The sequence below is a fragment of the Rosa rugosa genome, chromosome 5 (genome assembly GCF_958449725.1).
Source record: "Rosa rugosa chromosome 5, drRosRugo1.1, whole genome shotgun sequence".
NCBI lineage: Eukaryota > Viridiplantae > Streptophyta > Magnoliopsida > Rosales > Rosaceae > Rosa > Rosa rugosa.
This window is the reverse complement of record NC_084824.1, coordinates 45,285,014-45,304,016: the sequence shown is the minus strand read 5'-3', so window position 1 is coordinate 45,304,016 and position 19,003 is coordinate 45,285,014. Positions and strand designations below refer to the sequence as shown.

Below are 19,003 nucleotides of genomic sequence, written 5' to 3'. Positions count from 1 at the left end.
GTGTGGAGACAAAACCTCCACATAGAGGGGAGGACAGCAGAGGCAGTCATTAGAGAAAACCAAAGCCGACGCGGCTAGGTCTTGGATAGAGCTGGGGCGACATTTTTTAAAATTTAAATTCTTAGAGCTTAATTATTATTTTTTTGTGGGAACTATTGAGTCTTCACTGCTCTATTAGTTTTTATTAAGCATCCTACTTTTGCTCAGACCTATTGTTTGTACAATTTGGGCCATATGTGTTTACAGGAATTGATTCAAATAGCTAAGTACGTACTCATGTGTTTACTAACATATACAAGTATGAGAATCAGTATGGGTCCTATGTCAATGTCAGGATTAGATTCCTGAATATCCAAGACTTTGAATAAGGGGAGAGTAGTTATTAGAGTAACTCCACCAATGTCATTTCAGCCTAGTTACCAGATCAATTTGCCCCCAAACCCCAAACATTCACACTAGAACTTAACGTAAAAATCGGATCCTACCATATACGAGAAGAAAAGTAACACATGGCAGGAAATATTTCTTCTTGTTTGGAATTCAATAAATTACTTAACCTTTTGAATTTATACATCTTATTAAAATTAATGATATTTAAACTAACCAAGATAACATACTTTCCTAATAAATAAGATTGGTCCTCGAGAGAAATGTGAATTTCTTACAAAAGGAATACCATAAAGTTCTTTTTTCTAAAAACGTAAATCCTTATCAAATTGAACTTAGACAGATTTGATTTTGTGCCCATTGTTTTCTTACAAACTGTCACGCCCTGAATTTGAATAACAAATTTAAATCCGAAACCTGAATAATCAACTAAACCAAATTAACGTTCTGATTTTTTTTTTTAAATAGACACACCACAGGCCACTCGAATTACAAAATCCCGGAATCCTCAAGTTAATTATTACAACACACTCTCACAAAGTAAAAATGTAAAGCTCTAAATGAGCATAACAAAAACTCACAAAAGAAATGCGAATAAACAATGCTGCTACCCTAAACAGCTCGATCACCGCCCTGATTCACCTTACCTGCAAGATTATCCGCTACACCATTTAAATAGTGTACCAGGATTCCATAAAACATTTTCAATCCATTACGATATAAATAAAGTAATTTCGGTTCGTAAATTCGTAAATGAATAATGTGAGATTTACTCACCTTTGATCCCGCTGTGTCTTCTTAACAGCCCAACAATAACGATCCAAAATCGTCCACCAATCGATATGTCAATCACCTAATCAAACACGATCTTAACTTAGCAAGCAATTCATAAAACACACTTATACGACAATCCAATGGTCAGATTATAGTTTAACGATGATCCAATGGTCGAATCAGTCGGATCAAATTTAAACGATGATCCAACGGTCGGATCCTCACAGATATAAAGGAATGGGAGGCCCCAGTATCAAACAGTACTCTAGCAAGATAGTTATAAACAGATAGAGTACCTTCCACCCCAGTGCCTCTCTGGCCAATAACGAAGGCTCTAGCCGGTGCCGGTGGTAGTAGCCTCTGCTGGTTTCCCTGTACCCTACCCTGAGGTTGGGTACACTCCTTGGCAAAGTGCCCTGTCTGCCCGCAGTTGTAGCATACTCTGCCACGCGGTTTCGTGCACGCACGAGAGATGTGACCCTGCTCGCCACAGTTATAGCACCTCACAGGTGCAGCTGGTGCAGCAGGTGCTCCTGGTGCTGCCTGTCTCACAGGTACAACCCTAAATGGGGCCGGTGCTGCCCTAGCTGGGGCTTGGTGCTGATAATCTATCCTGGTTGGGGCCTGTGGATGGAAATGAGTCCGCTTTCGCTTCCATGACCCACCTCCATGATCCCTGGAACTGCTGCTCCCCATAATCGCCTTCCCCTTTCCGAGGGATTCCCTCACAGCCCCCTGTTCACTTGCACGGATGTTGGCCGCCTGTTCATGGGCCATGGCACTAGCAAAGATGTCTGCTTTAGTAGCCAACCGAAGGGGATACAGTATTTCCCTAATCATGTGATTCAGTCCCCTCAGGAACTTCTTAGCCAAGGCTCGAGCATCCATCTGCGGAACGAACCTGTATAGCTGGGTGAACTGTGTCTCATACTCTCTCACCGTCATGGTCCCCTGTGTTAGAGCAATGAACTCTAACTCAATCTGCTCCCTCGCTGAAGCCGGAAAATACTTATCTCGAAAGAGTCCCACAAAACATTTCCAGGTCAAGGTGGCTACATCCTTTGTCTTCAGTACAAAATTCCACCACTGTTTTGCCTCATCCTGGAGGAGAAATGTAGCTACTATCCACTTCTCAACGTCAGTACAGATAATCATCTTAAAATAGGTCTCCATGTTCTCGATCCAGCATTCGGCTAGCATGTAATCTGTACCACCAGGAAATGCGACTGCCCCCAATCTCATAACTTCCTCAGTCACCCAAGATAGGCGAGTAGTATTAATGCCTTCAAAAACTGGCAGAACAGGCTGCACCAAAAGCGGTGCTTCCACTTCATCTTCTCGATAAAACTCCTTCTGAGTGGGAAACCTGCCTTTACCTTTAGCACTGCCTCTCTGAAGATCCATCACCTAGTGAACATAGCGTAACCATAAGGTATTCTCAGTATCACACTAAGAACAAAAGACGTACTCAAAGATCTGCTTAGATACATCAGAGTCACTTTAAACACATAAAAAATATGTCGAATAAAATGACCTACTAAGACGCCACGTTATATAACGAAGTAACTACCTTCGAATCCAAACTATGTAACGGTCCAACCTAGGAAGGCACAACTACTATTTGGTTAAATACTTGTACCAATGCTAGATACAAGCATGGGTCAAACACCGTGACCTAACAACCAAACAACCACAGCCGTACAAAGGATATCATTTCCATGGAAACAATCCTCGATAACTAAACCAGAGTTCAATCTAGAGGTTCCCATTCCTCAAAAGATTGCAACTCAAAAGAAGCTACACAAACTCTACTACGAACCTACAGGGCAACCCTATAGTTCTATGGACTTACGCCCTAACCAACACAACACTACGACATATCCAATGATTATATCAGTACCGAAGAGCATCAGATGGGGAACCGTTGCAGACGGGCCATCACTCGGGTAGTACTGATTATCACCAAATATGTCACCTTATGCTCTAATACCAAACTCTCACACCCCGAATTTTGAATAACAAATTCAAATCCGAAATATGAATAATCAACTAAACCAAACTAACGTTCTGAATTTTTTTTTTTAAATAAACACACCACACGTCACTCGAATTACAAAATCCCGAGATCCTCGAGTTAATTATTACAACACACTCTCACAAAGTAAAAATGTTAAGCTCTAAATGAGCATAACAAAAACTCACAAAAGAAATGCAAATAAACAATGCTGCTACCCTAAACAACTCGATCACCGCAGGATTATCCGCTACACAATTTGAATAGTGTACCGGGATTGCAAACACAAAACCCGGTAACCTTTTTGCAAAGCTCATATGAGTAAATTTAAAATAAAACATTACTAATCCATTTATGTAAATTCATTTATTAAGCCAACCTCAAATCGATAAACCAATCAACAAATCATCAACTCAAAATCAATTCCGATAATAACCAAGGGAACTAATCGTACATCTTTCTTCTCAAAACCCCGAAGTCGTATTTATACAAATACGGTGACTGACATACAAGAGTTCTAACTGTATCGTAGCCCATCACCTGGCCTAGGCTGTGGCATTCAATATACTTATCACTATCGTAGTCCATCAACATAGTTTAGAACGTCCGATACGTATACTCAACCTAGCCCGTCACCCGATAAGGGTCGTGGCATCTATTTTACTCAAACGATCGTAGCCCGTATCCACCTAGGATTAGAGCATCCAATTCCCTCATACCGGTCACTACGTCGACCCTAAATCCAAAATCGAAACATATAGAATAGCTTTCACACCTAACGATCAACATATCATTACTCAACAATTAAATACGGAAATAATAGCTTGAATGATAACCAATCCATTCACATTCATTTCATCACTCAATGTCACGCCATTCATATATATATATATTCCACATATATATATATATATATATATATATATATATATATATATATATATATATATATATATAGATATATATATATATATACAGCCATTCTCCACTGCGGACGTTCACAGTTTTTCTTAGGTACGGATTTTAGGTTTTGACCCACTTTTCGATCATATTTTCACATCTTCACCGTTCAGTTTTTAGGTCTAATGTATAGATCATCTCTGCAAAATTTCAGCCAAATTGGTGATCGTTAAGGCATCAAAAACTGCAATTTACAACAATGTACATGAACGGTTCCGGTTCGGCAGATTCGGTTCGTTCGTGTAAATTGCAGTTTTTGATGCCTTAACGATCACCAATTTGGTTGAAATTTTGCAGAGGTAATTTATACATTAGGACCTAAAAACTAAACGGTTAAGATGTGAAAATATGATCGAAAAGTGGGTCAAAACCTAAAATCCGTACCTTTTTTTTCTTAGGTGCGGATATCCGCACCTGAGCAAAGTATATATATATATATATATATACACACACACACACACACACGTAATCATTCACTCAGGAATGACCACTAATACCAACTACAGTCCACACATAGTGAAAACCAAGAATTTCATTTTTATTGTTTAAATACATTTTACTTGCCTATGGACCGTAGAAGAACAAGTCCCCATAATTTAAAACAAATATTTATTTCCATAAAACATTTCCAATCCATTACAATATAAATAAAGTAATTTCGGTTCGTAAATGAATGATTTACTCACCTCTGATCCCGCTGCGTCTTCTTAACAGCCTAAAAATAACGATCCAAAATCGTCCACCAATCGATCCATCAATCACCTAATCAAAAACGATCTTAACTTAGCAAGCGATTCATAAAACACTCTCATACAACGATCCAACGGTCAGATTATAGTTTAATGATGATCCAACGGTCGAATTAGTCGAATCAAATTTAAACGATGATCCAACGGTCAAATCCTCACAGATCGTCCTTAAGATCATCCTATCAAAATTGTACGAAGATCCAACGGTCGAATCGAAATTAAACGATGATCCTCAAGGATCGCTTTCCTAAACGCTAAATCAAAATTATATGAAGATCCAACCGTTGGATCTTCGCCCGTGACCACACAAAGTCATCGAGACAGTCATACGATCAATATATCAATATTTGAAGCAAATCCGACGGTCGAATCCTCGCAGATCGCAAACCAAAGATAACGCGTAAATCTGTAAACCTAACATGCATCAGCTTCCTCCAAAATGACATTATAATATATCAAAACGACCGTATCGATGCGTAGATTAAAAAACTGTAAAAAACAAAAAACAAAACAAAACAAAAAGGACCCCCAACGCGCTGCCGCTTGCGGCGGGTTTGCAACGGTTCGACTGCGGCGGTCAACTCCGGGTCAACCACCTCCGATGCAAAAATCGTCAACTAGAAACTTATTCATATTGAAGAGATGAGCAATTTTCATACCTGGAGCTAAGCAAGATTCGGTCTAGATCATCCTAAATCAAGCTTTGAATTTGGATTAATCACGGCCGTTGATTTCAAACCCAGATTCACTGTGGACCGTCCGCATTCAACGCTTGATCTAGCGCTCTACACTCCAAATAGTGATGAAAGGCGGACATGGGGATGATCTAGAGAAGGAGATGATTCCAAAATGCTAACCAATCGCCGAGGGAATTCCTGGAAAAGAAGTTTTCTGGCCGGTCCCGTTTTGCGCGACTGTGGGTGTTTCGATCTCGGTCTGGAGGAGGCGGGGTGAGGCGACGCCGTGGGGAAGGCGGGGAGGCCGCGCCGAGTCGGTCTGCCTCTGGTCCGCGGCCGGAGGACAGGATAACTCGGGTCGGGTCGAGCGTTTCGCGTCGGGTCTGGGGGAGGTGGAAGAGAGAGAACGGAGAGTCTTGGGGGATTTTTTTTTTGATTAAGTCTTGGGGGATTTGAAACGCAAAATTTGGAAAACTCTGTCCTTATGAGAAGAATCAGAATTTTTCACTATTTATAGAAAAATTTCTAATTTTCAAAAATTCATAATTAATTCATACGAACTCTGATTTTTGCGTTTTGCATATGCACGAGATCGTATCGACGAGCTCTACAACATTCTTAAAGGAAGTTTTCCCAAATTCTGAACGTATAAAAATGAATTTTTTAGTGAATCCCTAAATAACGTTTGTTTCGAAAATAAAATCGATTCAAATATAAATTTCTCTTTCTACAATATACGAAATCAAACCGAAATCATAATTCAAATAATATTTCGAATGACAATGTACGAAAAATAATTAAATGAATTTTCGGGTCTTCACACAAACCATACATATTTGATTCAAATATGAGAATTTCTATCAACCATTCAGTTTTCATATAGAAAATTAAAACCATTTATTTTCTAAAACCGCATTTTCTTAACCTTCCCCATTCGGTTATGAAGATTGCTTAATTGAATTGTAGATGAATCTTCTGTCATCAAATATTCTTTCTTTACTGGATACGTTATTGTTTCATGAAGGGAGTGATGAAACTTTTTAACGAATCTGAAGGACATAGTGTAGTGGAAGACGATCCTATTATTAAAGAACCTGACTGTGCTTCTGCGTCATCAATGATTTACAAGAGGTACATTATTATGAACCAATAACTTGTCAATCATGATTTTCTTTTTTTTATGTGCTTGTTACTCATGATTTTGCTTGAAGTTTTTAATTATTTTTATTTAAATGATCTTTTCAACATAGTTTTCTCTATCAGTGATGGTGGTTTCTTTTCAGTTTGTACTTATGTTTGTTACTCATGATTTTGCTTGAAGTTTTAAATTATTTTTATTTAAATGATCCTTTCAACATAGTTTTCTCTATCAGTGATGGTGGTTTCTTTTCAATTTGAACTTATGTTCTTCTTTGAAGTCTTAGTTGTTTCTAACTTTTGGATCTGTGATATGATCTCAAATAAGCTCAAGCTTTTTCGAGTTAAGATTGTCATCATAGATTTCAATGGATGCCTAGATTTGGATAATGGGTCCATTGTCAATAAGACCCATGTTTTTGGCGGCTTAAAGCTGTGTGTTTCATTACCAATATGTGTTAATGCGATCAAAGGATCATGTGATAGCTCACCCAATAGTTTTCTATTGTGATAACCTGTCCTAGTTATTGCTGACTATTTTTGTTCATTGACATATCAGTGTCTTCTCTTTCGAGCGAGGATGTTTAGTCTTAGTTTATTGGTGTTTGTCATTGGATGTAACTGTTGTGATTGTGTTCAGTATGTAAGTGCACTTTATTTAAGTGAAATTACTTTTGATAAAAAAATTAAAAAAATTGTGTTCAGTATGTAAGTGCACTTTATTTAAGTGAAATTACTTTTGATAAAAAAATTAAAAAAAAAAAAAAAAGAAGAAGAAGAACTTTTGCTAATTAGATTTCCTTTTTTAGTGTAGATCGTGTTTTTATTTTTTATTTTTTTTTATACCTTTTTGAAAAGATAGGGTTTCACTCCTGCCCCCATGGTGACTCGAACCTATGACTTCGTACATAGGTAGCGGGTGCTCTAACAACTGAGCTAACACCACTTCGTGTTATGCTTATTCAAAGAAGAGATCCATATTATTATTATTTGTGTGTTTGGTCATCAAACCTTTGAGAATATCTCGTCATTAGATTTAGACTTTATTTGAGATTGATTCTCTACAAACAGTTTTGTAATAAAGTGTTTTTGCTTGAAGCAGCTTTGTTAGGCATAAGTTTTTAAAATATGAGCAAATGCTTTTAGGAAGCAATGTTTAATGTCCTTAAAACACCACAAAAAATTCACTTTTATAACCCAATAAGTATTTATAACTTTGCCCAACCCTATCGAAAAACACTTTACATAGTTTGAAAACACTTTAACCTATTTTAAAAGCTCCCAAACAGAGCCTTAGAACCAGAGCTGTCAATGGGTCGTGTCGGGTTGGGTTCTTGTCGAGTCAAGATATTTGTCGTATCGCAAAAGACAAACCCAAACCCAACCCATTTAATAATCGTGTCAAAAATTTAAACTCAAACCCAACCTATTTATTAAACGGGTTACCCGCTTAACCCGTTTAATAAATAGGTCATGTCACGTTAGACAAAATGACCCATTTAAGGGTTAACAATGCAACCCATTTAACTAAAAAAAATACATAAATTGATTAAATTCGCTAAAAACTCCACAAGACGAAGAATATAAATAATTAAATCCAATAATTATAAAGAAAAATATTTCAAATTGTCTAATCATATGATCAAATACTCCCAACGTCTAAAATTTCAAGAAGAAGTATAGCATATTCGGGTAAACCACTGCAAGTGGCCTAGTGGTTCTTGCCTAGTTGGGTGTGCTCCCCAACCTAGGTTCGAACCCCGAAGCTGTCAAAGTGGCCAGGCACTGTGCTGCAATGCATAGTTGGAGCATTTCACATGCGCTGAAGGGGTTTATCTTGGGCCTAGGAAGCCTTTGGGTTCCCCTTGACAAAGTCAAAAAAAAAAAAAAATAGCATATTCGGGTTATACGGGTTCACTTCGTGTTGGCGGGTTGACCCGTGGCCGACCCATTTATTAAATGGGTCATGGTGGGTTGACCCACGGTCCACCCGCTTTTTAATCGTGCGGGTTGAACCCACTTTATTTCGTGTGGATTTCGAGTCGTGTTATCAGGTCGTGTCGGAATTGACAGCCCTACTTAGAACTAGTTTGTGACTCACCTTAGCTTGTCCATTGCAGATTTGAGTTATTTTGTGTTGTAGTGCTTGTTTGGGATTCATTTTTATAACAAAATCTCTTGCTCATCACCATATTTGACAAGAGCATTGTAACTTTTGTTGTCAAGAAGTTATATTACCATTCTTTTTTGAAAATAAAGTATAAATATATGTCAATTGTCATAGTCAGGTAATAAAGAAGTTGCTTTTTATAAAATAATTCTCTCTGTTTTTTTTTTTTTGGTTACAAAAATAATTCTCTCTTTTGACAGAGTCGTTGAGTTTTTCTAAGAGAAAATGGAAAAATATAATGAGCAAAGAGGGGTAAATCATAATGGGAAAAAATTCAACCATTGTTTTACCCCTAGAATTAACCCATTGTTTAGTTGCCATGGTGTTTCTGCTACTCAGCCATTGTTTTCTCTCAAAACAGCCTTCATCTTCCTATAAAAAGGACCTAAACTCTTATCAATCTTCATCCCCAGTTCTGCAATCACTGATAGCTATAGGTTCTAATAGAAAGAACAGTGAAGGTTTTTAAGACATGCTTAAGGTTATGATGAGGAGGAAGAAGATGATCGTAGGGCAGGAGAGCCTGAAGTGGCTATAAACTACTCATCGGATCAATGATATACCAGAGGTATAATCTTTCTACCAGTTTATTAATTTGGTCGCAGTTTAATATTATTCTATTTTCATGGTGTGATATTGATTGTTTCTGTATATTTCATTCAGTCACAGCACTCCCTCCATGTATGGACTTACCCTGGGGCCAAAGTCCATCAATACCAAAGCATGGCTGATATAGGAAGCCCAAGTTATTCCAGCAATGGGGAGGAGGCAGGCCAAGACTGGCAACGGTTCAGGCCAACAGAGCCGCAGTCACAGCCTGTTTCAAGCCGGCTGTTCCAGCCGCAATCAACATCAGCTGGGCTCTCACAGTGGCGAGACAGTGGTGCATCAACCTCTAACTGAAGGCTATAAGTTTATCAGACATAGATGAATGGCTCCCAAACCATTGAGAATCACAGCTCCTATTCATAGCTATCACCTGAAATCTCCACAGGGTACCAACATGGTGCCATTTGATCCTACTTTCTAGACTGAAGATTTCATGATCTGTTTTCACTGATGGTTCCTCGAGAAAACCAAAGCTTATACTGAAGAGCAGGCAAAGGGTCAATGAGAAAACCAAAGCTTATACTGATGATTTGCGGTGGAACAGCAATTGAATTTGATCAGTTGGCACAGAGCTGAGCTGAGGAGGAAAACTTTCAGTGATACTGTCAAAGACTCGAAGTCTATTTGTTCAAATACTGAAATAAATTACAAGATTTGAAGTTTGAATTCTTGATGTCATTACATGTTTGTGTCGGATCTCGCATAAAAAAATCTAAGTTTTAAAAAATAATACATTATATTTTGGCTGTGGTATTTTGTTGGATGCATACATAGGAACTATTCATCTACTACTTCCCTCCTCACTCGTGTGGTTCCGTTTTGAATTGGATATCAGTCTTGTCATTTTAAACTTGTGATGAATTGACCTAATGACATTTTCTCATTTTGGGTTAAATTCATTGTTAAGTTTACTGCTTTAGTGCTTTATCTCAGTGTATTTGCTAGTAAGAAACACTAATTTGGTATTTTGGTTTGTGAGATGAGGATTAATTTGTACGGCATGAGAGAAACGGTTGCTGTCTTAATATCTACATTAGACCATAGTTTTATTTGAGTAATTATTCTATCAACGCGGTCGTAAGCACATTGAATTATTCAAATTTGGTGAGCAGTGAGCACTAAACGTAGAGAGTGAAACAAAAAATTTAGTTTACTTGGACCTCATATCAAAATGTGTGTGTGTGTGTGTGTGTGAGAGAGAGAGAGAGAGAGAGAGAGAGAGAGAGAGAATTATATACGAAGTTTGATACGAAAACTACTACCGCTACTCTTCATCCTAGGGTTACTACTATACATAATACCTCATCGATCGCAGCAAATGAAGTCAAGACGGCTCGAGTAGTAGCAGCAGTAGCTCCTCTGGACTACGCAATACTTGTTGATCTCACCGGTGTTTAAGAGGAGCCACTCCAGCTAAGGGGTCCTCGTAAACCGCTTCTTATGGAGCTCCCATCTGCCCACATGCCTGTTCTTCCAAGGCTTTCTTCCCTTATTGGCGATGTCAGATTAGTGTTATTTGATGGGGGAGATGATAGCTAGGAACTAGGAAGGAAGTTGTGGAGGTCGTCCGTCCGAAAACCTTCTATGGTTTCTCCCGAGCTGGCTAGGTTCTTGGAGTCAAAACACGATCTCAAGTCACCAACACTTCTGAGACACCATTTTAAAATAATAATAATAATAATAAATACACGGCCGGATCGCTTAGAAACTAGAACAAGCATAAGGAGACTTTGGCTCTATGTAGCAAGTAGTGTCGATAACCATGTTATTTGACGTAACAAGCTAATTTAACACGAATGAAATTTGAGACTACATGACACCTAGGTCTTCCTACCCTATTTCCCTGGATGACATGAGAGCAGCAAAAGGGACCACCGAGGCACTGCCTAATTTAAATGCCACCACAGTTTATAAGTGGATTCTCAAAATCCAAATATTGAGTTCCGTCAAAAACCAAACAATAAAATTCATTCAAAATGGTGCCTCAAATTGGAATTAGGATGAAACCCAATAATGAAAGAAAGCATCTTGCATAGTATAATGGCATGAATGAGTTTGCAAAACCCTTATCATTTCTACATATACGGTGTGAGCAACACAGGTTTTTACAATCGGAACATATCAAAATTTCAAATGGAATTCCATAATGCAAGGCATCTCAATTTTACAACCAATAAGGGCAACAATTAAACACTAACATACAAAAAAGTGAACGATTTTGCCGCTTTTGACTAGAACAGAAAGGAGTAGCAATTCCCGAGCCGTCCATCTACGCACTTGCACTAGCTAGTTCTTTGGGTGGGGATGCAGGCAACACTTGTTGGGGCTGTATACACAATGAAGGGATACTACAAGCATTAGCGAACTGAAAACAAAATTCTGATATTTGTTTTCTTGAAGAAATATAAAAGAATTGTACAACAAAAACATTTTTGAATTACGATATCCCAAATTAAATATAAATCTCCACCAGATCATTTTAGTAGTACTAGGTTATGGATTAACAAGATATGCAATTTCTTCAGAGTGAGCCGAGTGGCACAAAGGACTTCAAATATGAAAGACTTTACAGGCATTACTATAAACCGAATGTAGAGCCAGGATCATAATAAATTGCAAAGATATAGGAAATGTTATTTGACTAATTAACCCTTTAAAAACATTATCTAGTTTAAAGTCTGTTGAAACTTGTTGCACCAAGAAAACAGTTGTGACCACCATAATACCCAGAATAAAAAATCAAAGTCACTGGTAAAGTCATGTTCAAGGTTAAAATAGCTTCTTACCGCTGCTAGCTCCTCTTCATGCTTGGGAATAAAAGCAGTATCAACCTTCCCATTTTTGAAATCCTCTATCTCCAGGATGAGCTTATGATATTCAATAGTTGTAGGAACCCCTGTGAAACAAAGGTGCTAATTAAAAAATACAAAATAAAAAACCAACCGCAAAACTTGTCGCTTCGGTTGTAAATTCAATTGGCGCACACAAATTTTCTTTCATAAAAAGTGTACATACCGACAAAAAGAATAAAAATATGAATTATTTCTAAAATGAACTTCAACATTACCTGTTATAATAGTGTCGTTAAGAGCTCTTTTCATCCGATCAATTGCCTTTTCTCTTGTTGGTGCCCAAACAATAAGCTATTTAAAAAACAATTTTGACAAAGTATTCAGAAAAAGAACCTGAAAGCTACATTTTTATAGTGTATATTTAATTATTTATAAAAGCAATGACGATTATACATGGTTCTTTGGGGCACAAACCTTTCCAAGAAGGGAATCATAGTTTGGAGGAACCACATAATCAGGATAAACATGACTATCCATTCTAACAAATGGACCTCCGGCAGGTAAGTAAGCTGTTATTCTACCTGCAAATGAGCAGAAGATTAAAAATAGATTAAAAAACTAAATCACAGAATGTCATTGTTCCATCCGGTACACGCCCGAGCACCCTAAAAGCGACGGACAGCTAGGAGTGCTGATATAGTTATTGACACATTAACCTACGCAAAAATAACTTAGAACCTATGTCACAACTTAACAGGGCCTGGGTGCACCCCAATAACCCAATACTTGATAAACTACTGCAAAAGGTCAACTGCATGCATAAATGTTCTTATGTACTGAGTATTCACTGAGGGATCCCAAAGTAAAGGGTTTCAACAGTTACCACAAACCATAACATGTACACATACCTGGCCCAGGTCGGAATCCTTTAAAAGCATCTTCTGCATTGATACGACATTCAATTGAATGCCCTCTGAGCACGATATCATCCTGTAGTTGAAGCCAGCAGAAATGTCATCAGAAAACTATCCTACTATAGATAACTGTGTGAACTGAAAATCGTTATATACCTGTGTGTATCGGAGTTTTTCTCCCATAGCAACACGAATTTGTTCTTCAATCAAGTCAACAGAGGAAATCATTTCTGTCACAGGATGTTCAACCTGTGGTGCAATTGTGGGAGAGAATTAAGTTCAGCATAACTGAGCAAAATCTTGTATTGGTTGAAGAATTTGAATCTCAAAGATTAGTTTAACCTGAATCCTAGTGTTCATTTCCATGAAGTAAAAGGAACCTCTTTCGTCCAAAAGGAACTCGATGGTTCCAACACCAATATAACCAATAGATGCTGCAGCAGCAACTGCTGCATCACCCATGGCTTTTCGCAATTCTGGGGTCAATGCAGGAGAGGGTGCTTCTTCTAACAGCTTTTGGTTCCTTCTCTGTGATAGTTCAGTAGACAAAAAACAATTTGTCAGTTGACATTGGACTTGACCTTTTTATGAGAAAGAAAATAGAGAACAAGCTAAATAAGTAAATAATCGTTTTTCTTTGGTCTGAAATTGGATAATATACTTCTGAAGTTACTAGAATTGTTACAACGTAAGATATGACCAGGTTTTGCTTTGCCTCATAGACAATTAGATATCAGAAACAAATTTGTATGCAGACAGCTGCATACCAATACATAAACCAATTAGACTGCTTAAATGTACCTGGATGCTACAATCACGCTCTCCAAAGTGAACAACATTACCGTACTTATCTGCAAGAACCTGTATTTACGAGGGATGAATCGAGAGGTTACATGCCAGCATTAAATATCAAATTTATTTGAGTTGCAATGTATGACCATGAGATTTTACAGGAATATTCACCAAGTACTTTACCTGAAATTCAATGTGTCTAGGATTTACGACATACTTTTCCAAATAAACTCCATCATTTCCAAAAGCAGCTGCAGCCTCGCTCTTTGCTGCCTGAAACCAATTCAGTGAGGAAGAAAATTAAGACATTGGTGCAACACTGCTAATACAAATATATAATATTTATTTACAGATGACAAGATCAATTAATTATGAACCAAATAGTAAAATGGTGAACTTATTTGACATAAAAACTAAAATATACCACCAAAAATGATTTCGGTTTTTTTTTTTTTTTTTTGCATTTTTTGAGTCAGAAAGTATTTCAGAAAAGGCAATTATAAAAAAAATAAAAAAGAGCAGGCATACCTGTAGCAACTTTACAAACTCTTCAGGCTCTTTAGCAAGACGCATACCACGTCCTCCACCACCTGCTGTTGCCTTAAATAGCAAAAAATGCTTATCACTTCACAGAAACAAACAAAATAACATACAAATTTTTGCATTTGCTCCATAATACTTAGGTACCCATTCCTGTAGAAAATTATGTTTACTTCATTCAAGTCTTAAAAACTCTCTTTTAACTCGAATATATTCAGTCAACAAATAAAACACACAGTAAAGATCAATTAGAAAAACTCACAAAATGAACAACCTCCTTCAAATTTCAGATATAACAGGTCCGAAATCACAAGAGTTAACTAGGAATTAAGCCTCTTAGTGAAGTCTTTTCTTACTAGCCTTCATTCTTGATATAAATTTAAAGTTACAAGCTACATAAAGTAATTACCAGCTTCTAGCATTAGTAAATTTTCAGAGCCTTTTGTCTTTTTTATTCAACTGATACAATTCTTGAGCAGCCATTCTTGCATACTATGTACTCTGCCTCATTTTAATACTAATTTTAATCAAATAAGTCTAATATTAAACCCTTAGTCTAATACTAATATTTACTGCATACTATGTACTCACCCTCATTTTAATACTAATATTTATCAAATAAGTCTAATATTAAACCCTTAGTCTTTTACACCATATCATATCAGAAGAATTGTAATTTTAAATTTTCACAGTTAACATGACAGTTTGGGCAGTGCAAATTCTAAGAAACAGAAAGAGCATACCATATATAATTATCATGAGATACTATTAAGATCATTTACCTTGATCATAACAGGATAACCAATCTCATTGGCAAGCTTCATTCCTTCCTCTGTGCTCTGTAGAAAGATATTATTGAAAAGATAAGCAAATTACTACGCAATCCATTCATATAGCTATCTAAATAATACCAAGAGTTAAGTCACATACCTGTAGTAATCCATCACTTCCTGGTACAGTTGGAACACCTGCTTGCTTCATTGTTTCTCTGGCAGTAGCTTTATCACCCATAATACGGATACTTTCGGGCTGCAAAATGTAAGAAGAATGGAGAAAACTTCAGCCACATGACTTGAGTATAGTTAACCATATGGAGCATATACAGACAAAAATGTATACAATACAGAATCTAGATCAACACAAATGAAAAAGAATTCGACAAAAATAATATAGCAAAGATTTTATGCACAGTTTTCTGCCAAGTTCAATATTCGTTACAGAATCATTCCAGACATAAAAAATAAAAATAAAACTATTTAAACTATTATACATGAAATTTTGACCATAAGCTATACACTAACAAATCATTGTTACATGACTTACATCAAGTATCCAACCATGTGATCAATGGAATATATTTGAATATTTCGTATCATGAAGGTTTTTCATTTGAAGTACGTACCTTAGGACCAATAAAGTTGATTCCATGTTCTTTGCACATTTCAACAAAAGATGCATTCTCAGACAGGAAACCATATCCAGGATGAAGCATTGTACATTTACGACTGATGGCAGCAGATAAAACATTTGGAACCACTAGGTACCTGTACTCAGACAGATCAAAAGCACAAGCTTAACCTTTGTCATCTAAAACAAAACTAAGATGAAGGATAACTATAAATACTAATATAATATAACGTAAAGAACGTAATTTATAGGTGGTTTACAGAAAAACATTCTTTTGTGATTTAGTGGTGGTCTTTCCTCATAATTCCTCATAACCTCCATTTTTCAATTATATCAAGTTCTTCACTAAAAAACCAGAGAGGAAAGGGGAAAAGCATTGGAAAATAACAAGTCAACAGATAACCACTTACGATTGACTGCTTGCTGCTTCACCAATACAAACTGATTCATCAGCCAATTTGACATGAAGTGCATCCTTGTCTATTGTTGAGTAAACAGCCACACAGGGTATGCCCATCTCATGCGCCGTGCGAATAACACGAACAGCAATTTCTCCTCTATTTGCCACCAGGATTTTATCAGCAAGACACGTAGCATGGAGAGCTCCCGCATGCTTCCTCGATCTATAACTAATCTGAGCGCCCTGAGCTCTCTGCCTCAAAAAGCTAACTTTATTTCCCACCATAAAGCTACATTGTGAACTCCTGATCTCTCCAGTTTTCCCAAAAAATAAGCGCTTCCATAGACACAAGAAACCAGAAACAAAACGTGAAAACATACACAATAACCAAAACCTATTCAGGCAATCAAAACGCAAAAAAAGTTAATTCTGAAGACAGCATAACAAAGGAAAACTCATCAGTAATGAATTTTTAGCTTTTCTACAAAAAATTGATCCAAATTCAGAACCGTACATTCAAAAAATTGAGCTTCGGAAAATGTAGGCAACTCACCGGAGTTGGAGTAACAGTCTTGCAAATGGGCATGGTGGCGTCCATTTCACCAGACCTAATAAGTAAACCCAGTCAATTCAAATCAAACAATCACAACCAAATGAACTCGAGAGCGAGCAAACAATCAAACGATTCTGCTACAAATGTAGCACAATCCATTGCGAAACAACCAAAGGGCTAAGAAGAAGAAGAAGAAGAAGAAATGGAGTACCGTTTTGAGTTGTCTCAGAATGAAATGAAGCGCAAGAAATGTGAGCCTGGAGCGGCGAAGTAGTAGTAGAGAGAGAAAGAGGAGGAGTGTGAATATGAAGAAGGAGAAAGGTGGAAAGGTCCGAAGAGGAGATGTGAATAATAGTGGAGTCGTCGATGAAAACGAGGGGAGTGAGAGATTGATTGCTCCGCCCAAATGGAAATGGCTGTCGCTCTGATCTCTCAAATCGGGTTCTCTACTTCACCAAGTCTCGGCTGTTTGCTGCCTTCAATGTGATCGTGACCGCATTTAATATACGAACGGATGAGATTGCGCCGTGTCAGCGTAAGTAGATGCACCAAAACTCATAAATTTGGTAGGGTGGGGGCGCGGTCCCGTCCCGGTTCGGTTCGCTGACCTCCCAAACCGGAACCAAATCGAAGCTTTGTATATAGCTCGGTTTTGATGAATCTGAGTTGTGGAACCATTGAACCGAAATGTAAAATCTGGTTTGATCTAGTTAGGTGTTTTGACTCTCATGTTCATCACACTAACTTTTTAAAAGATAGAAAAAAAAATACTATATGTCATTTTAGTATTGAACCTAGAAGAAAAGGATTATGTTCAATTTAGTAACTGTGGGGGTAGTCAACGACTTTCACTCACCATCATGACGATTAAACTTTGCCATAAATATACGAGTAATGACGATCATGAATACGATGATAACTGCCATTGTTAATACTGCAATGAAGGAAGCTATTAAACGCGGTATGATGGCGATCATAAATCTGGCTATTAAACACGGCATGATGGCGATCATAAATCAGGCTATTAAGCGCGAAATGATGGCGATAATAAGTACAAGTATTAACGATAATAATCGCGACTTATGGTGCAAGCCCTCCCTCACCTATAAATAAGGGGCACGATGACCAAGTAAGATATCTGATCGACTATTGTTACTGCACACAACTCAAACAGTTTCTAACTTGAGCGTCGGAGAGTTTTTTGCATGTACCCCCTCCCCCCCTCCTTCGCGCCGCCGGTCAACTCCAAGACAACGACGAAGGAAGATTCTCGATCAACTCCTGCTCCAGTCAGAATTCATTGGCGAGCCAAATTCCCCATTGGAATTTTTCGTCACCAACAGCAACGAACAATACAACTTTTTTAAAAGGTAATGAAATCCACACTCCCTAATTTGTAATCAACACTCCATCTTTCCTTCTTGGGTTAAAATTCTCATAAAAAGACAAAACTCAATTTGACAAAATTTAAATTACTAAAAAATGAAATATGGAGTGTGAATTGTAAAATGGAGAGTGTAAATTTCACTCCCTTTTTCAAAATACTAAACCACATCAATCGGTTTGCCCACCCCTTTTGGCCTAATGATTAATAAAAGAGGCTATAGTAATATATATTGGAATTTAGTCACAATTGAAAAAATAAAATTATCATAAAACAGTTTCTAAAGCAAGTATATCGGTGTCACATATTATTGTTTGCTATTTAGAAATGAAATTATAACTTTTGGTATAATCGAATGTTTTAAAAATACATACTTAAAACTTGAAAGACATAAAATACAATTGAGACATGATCTAATGGTCCAGGAAGTTCTTTAGCTAAGTCTTCAACTTGGTTCAATATCATTTAAAGAAATGAAGCAATGCGATGCTATGAATTTTTAACTTTCAGATTTATTGTTTCATCGAATTCAATAGTTGAAGAGCTCAAAGTAAAAATTTCTACGGAAGTGCTAGAAATATGTAGAAAACTATTGGAAAAATAAATGAGTGCAAGTGGAGAAAACTAGTGTTCTTGGGCCAAATAAAGCTGTTTCTCTAGCACGTAATTCATTCCTGATCAAATATCGAGCAAAGAATTGAAATTGCTTCTGTTAGTAGCACTTCACCTACCCAACTTGACTTC

At 37.2% G+C, this 19,003-nt stretch overlaps 2 protein-coding genes and 1 long non-coding RNA gene across 4 annotated transcripts; 1 reads left to right on the top strand and 2 right to left on the bottom strand.

The window, feature by feature from the left end:
- Positions 1 to 809: 809 nt before the first annotated feature.
- LOC133712914 (uncharacterized) lies at positions 810 to 5,992 on the bottom strand. Of its 2 annotated transcripts, none has more exons than XM_062139024.1 (5): positions 5,544 to 5,992; positions 4,822 to 4,897; positions 1,458 to 2,568; positions 1,165 to 1,240; positions 810 to 1,049 (listed from the first exon to the last, which is right to left on the bottom strand). In XM_062139024.1, the coding sequence occupies exons 3-4, from the start codon at positions 2,563 to 2,565 to the stop codon at positions 1,233 to 1,235; spliced, it is 1,116 nt and encodes a 371-aa protein (XP_061995008.1). In that variant the 5' UTR covers positions 2,566 to 2,568; positions 4,822 to 4,897; positions 5,544 to 5,992; the 3' UTR covers positions 810 to 1,049; positions 1,165 to 1,232. The 2 variants fall into 2 exon arrangements, with proteins under 2 accessions (XP_061995008.1, XP_061995009.1); XM_062139025.1 differs by having other exon boundaries at positions 810 to 1,034.
- Positions 5,993 to 9,194: 3,202 nt separating this feature from the next.
- LOC133708139 (uncharacterized) lies at positions 9,195 to 10,230 on the top strand. Its single transcript, XR_009845596.1, has 2 exons — positions 9,195 to 9,436; positions 9,532 to 10,230. It is a non-coding gene; the product is annotated as an uncharacterized LOC133708139 (long non-coding RNA).
- Positions 10,231 to 11,491: 1,261 nt separating this feature from the next.
- On the bottom strand, positions 11,492 to 17,307 carry LOC133710849 (biotin carboxylase 1, chloroplastic). Its single transcript, XM_062136988.1, has 16 exons — positions 17,087 to 17,307; positions 16,876 to 16,930; positions 16,333 to 16,658; positions 15,918 to 16,059; positions 15,446 to 15,544; positions 15,298 to 15,354; positions 14,504 to 14,575; positions 14,159 to 14,248; positions 13,985 to 14,044; positions 13,526 to 13,711; positions 13,340 to 13,432; positions 13,178 to 13,259; positions 12,744 to 12,850; positions 12,545 to 12,620; positions 12,264 to 12,373; positions 11,492 to 11,803 (listed from the first exon to the last, which is right to left on the bottom strand). The coding sequence occupies exons 2-16, from the start codon at positions 16,918 to 16,920 to the stop codon at positions 11,747 to 11,749; spliced, it is 1,602 nt and encodes a 533-aa protein (XP_061992972.1). The 5' UTR covers positions 16,921 to 16,930; positions 17,087 to 17,307; the 3' UTR covers positions 11,492 to 11,746.
- Between the last annotated feature and the right edge of the window lie 1,696 nt (positions 17,308 to 19,003).

Coding starts and splice junctions, on each gene's coding strand:
- LOC133710849 (XM_062136988.1), bottom strand. CDS start 16,920: ATGGACGCCACCATGCCCATTTGCAAGACTGTTACTCCAACTCCG. Junction 13,433..13,525: donor AAATGAACACTAGGATTCAG/GTTAAACTAATC, acceptor ATTGCACCACAG/GTTGAACATCCTGTGACAGA. Junction 12,851..13,177: donor AGGATTCCGACCTGGGCCAG/GTATGTGTACAT, acceptor GCTCATTTGCAG/GTAGAATAACAGCTTACTTA.
- LOC133712914 (XM_062139024.1), bottom strand. CDS start 2,565: ATGGATCTTCAGAGAGGCAGTGCTAAAGGTAAAGGCAGGTTTCCCACT.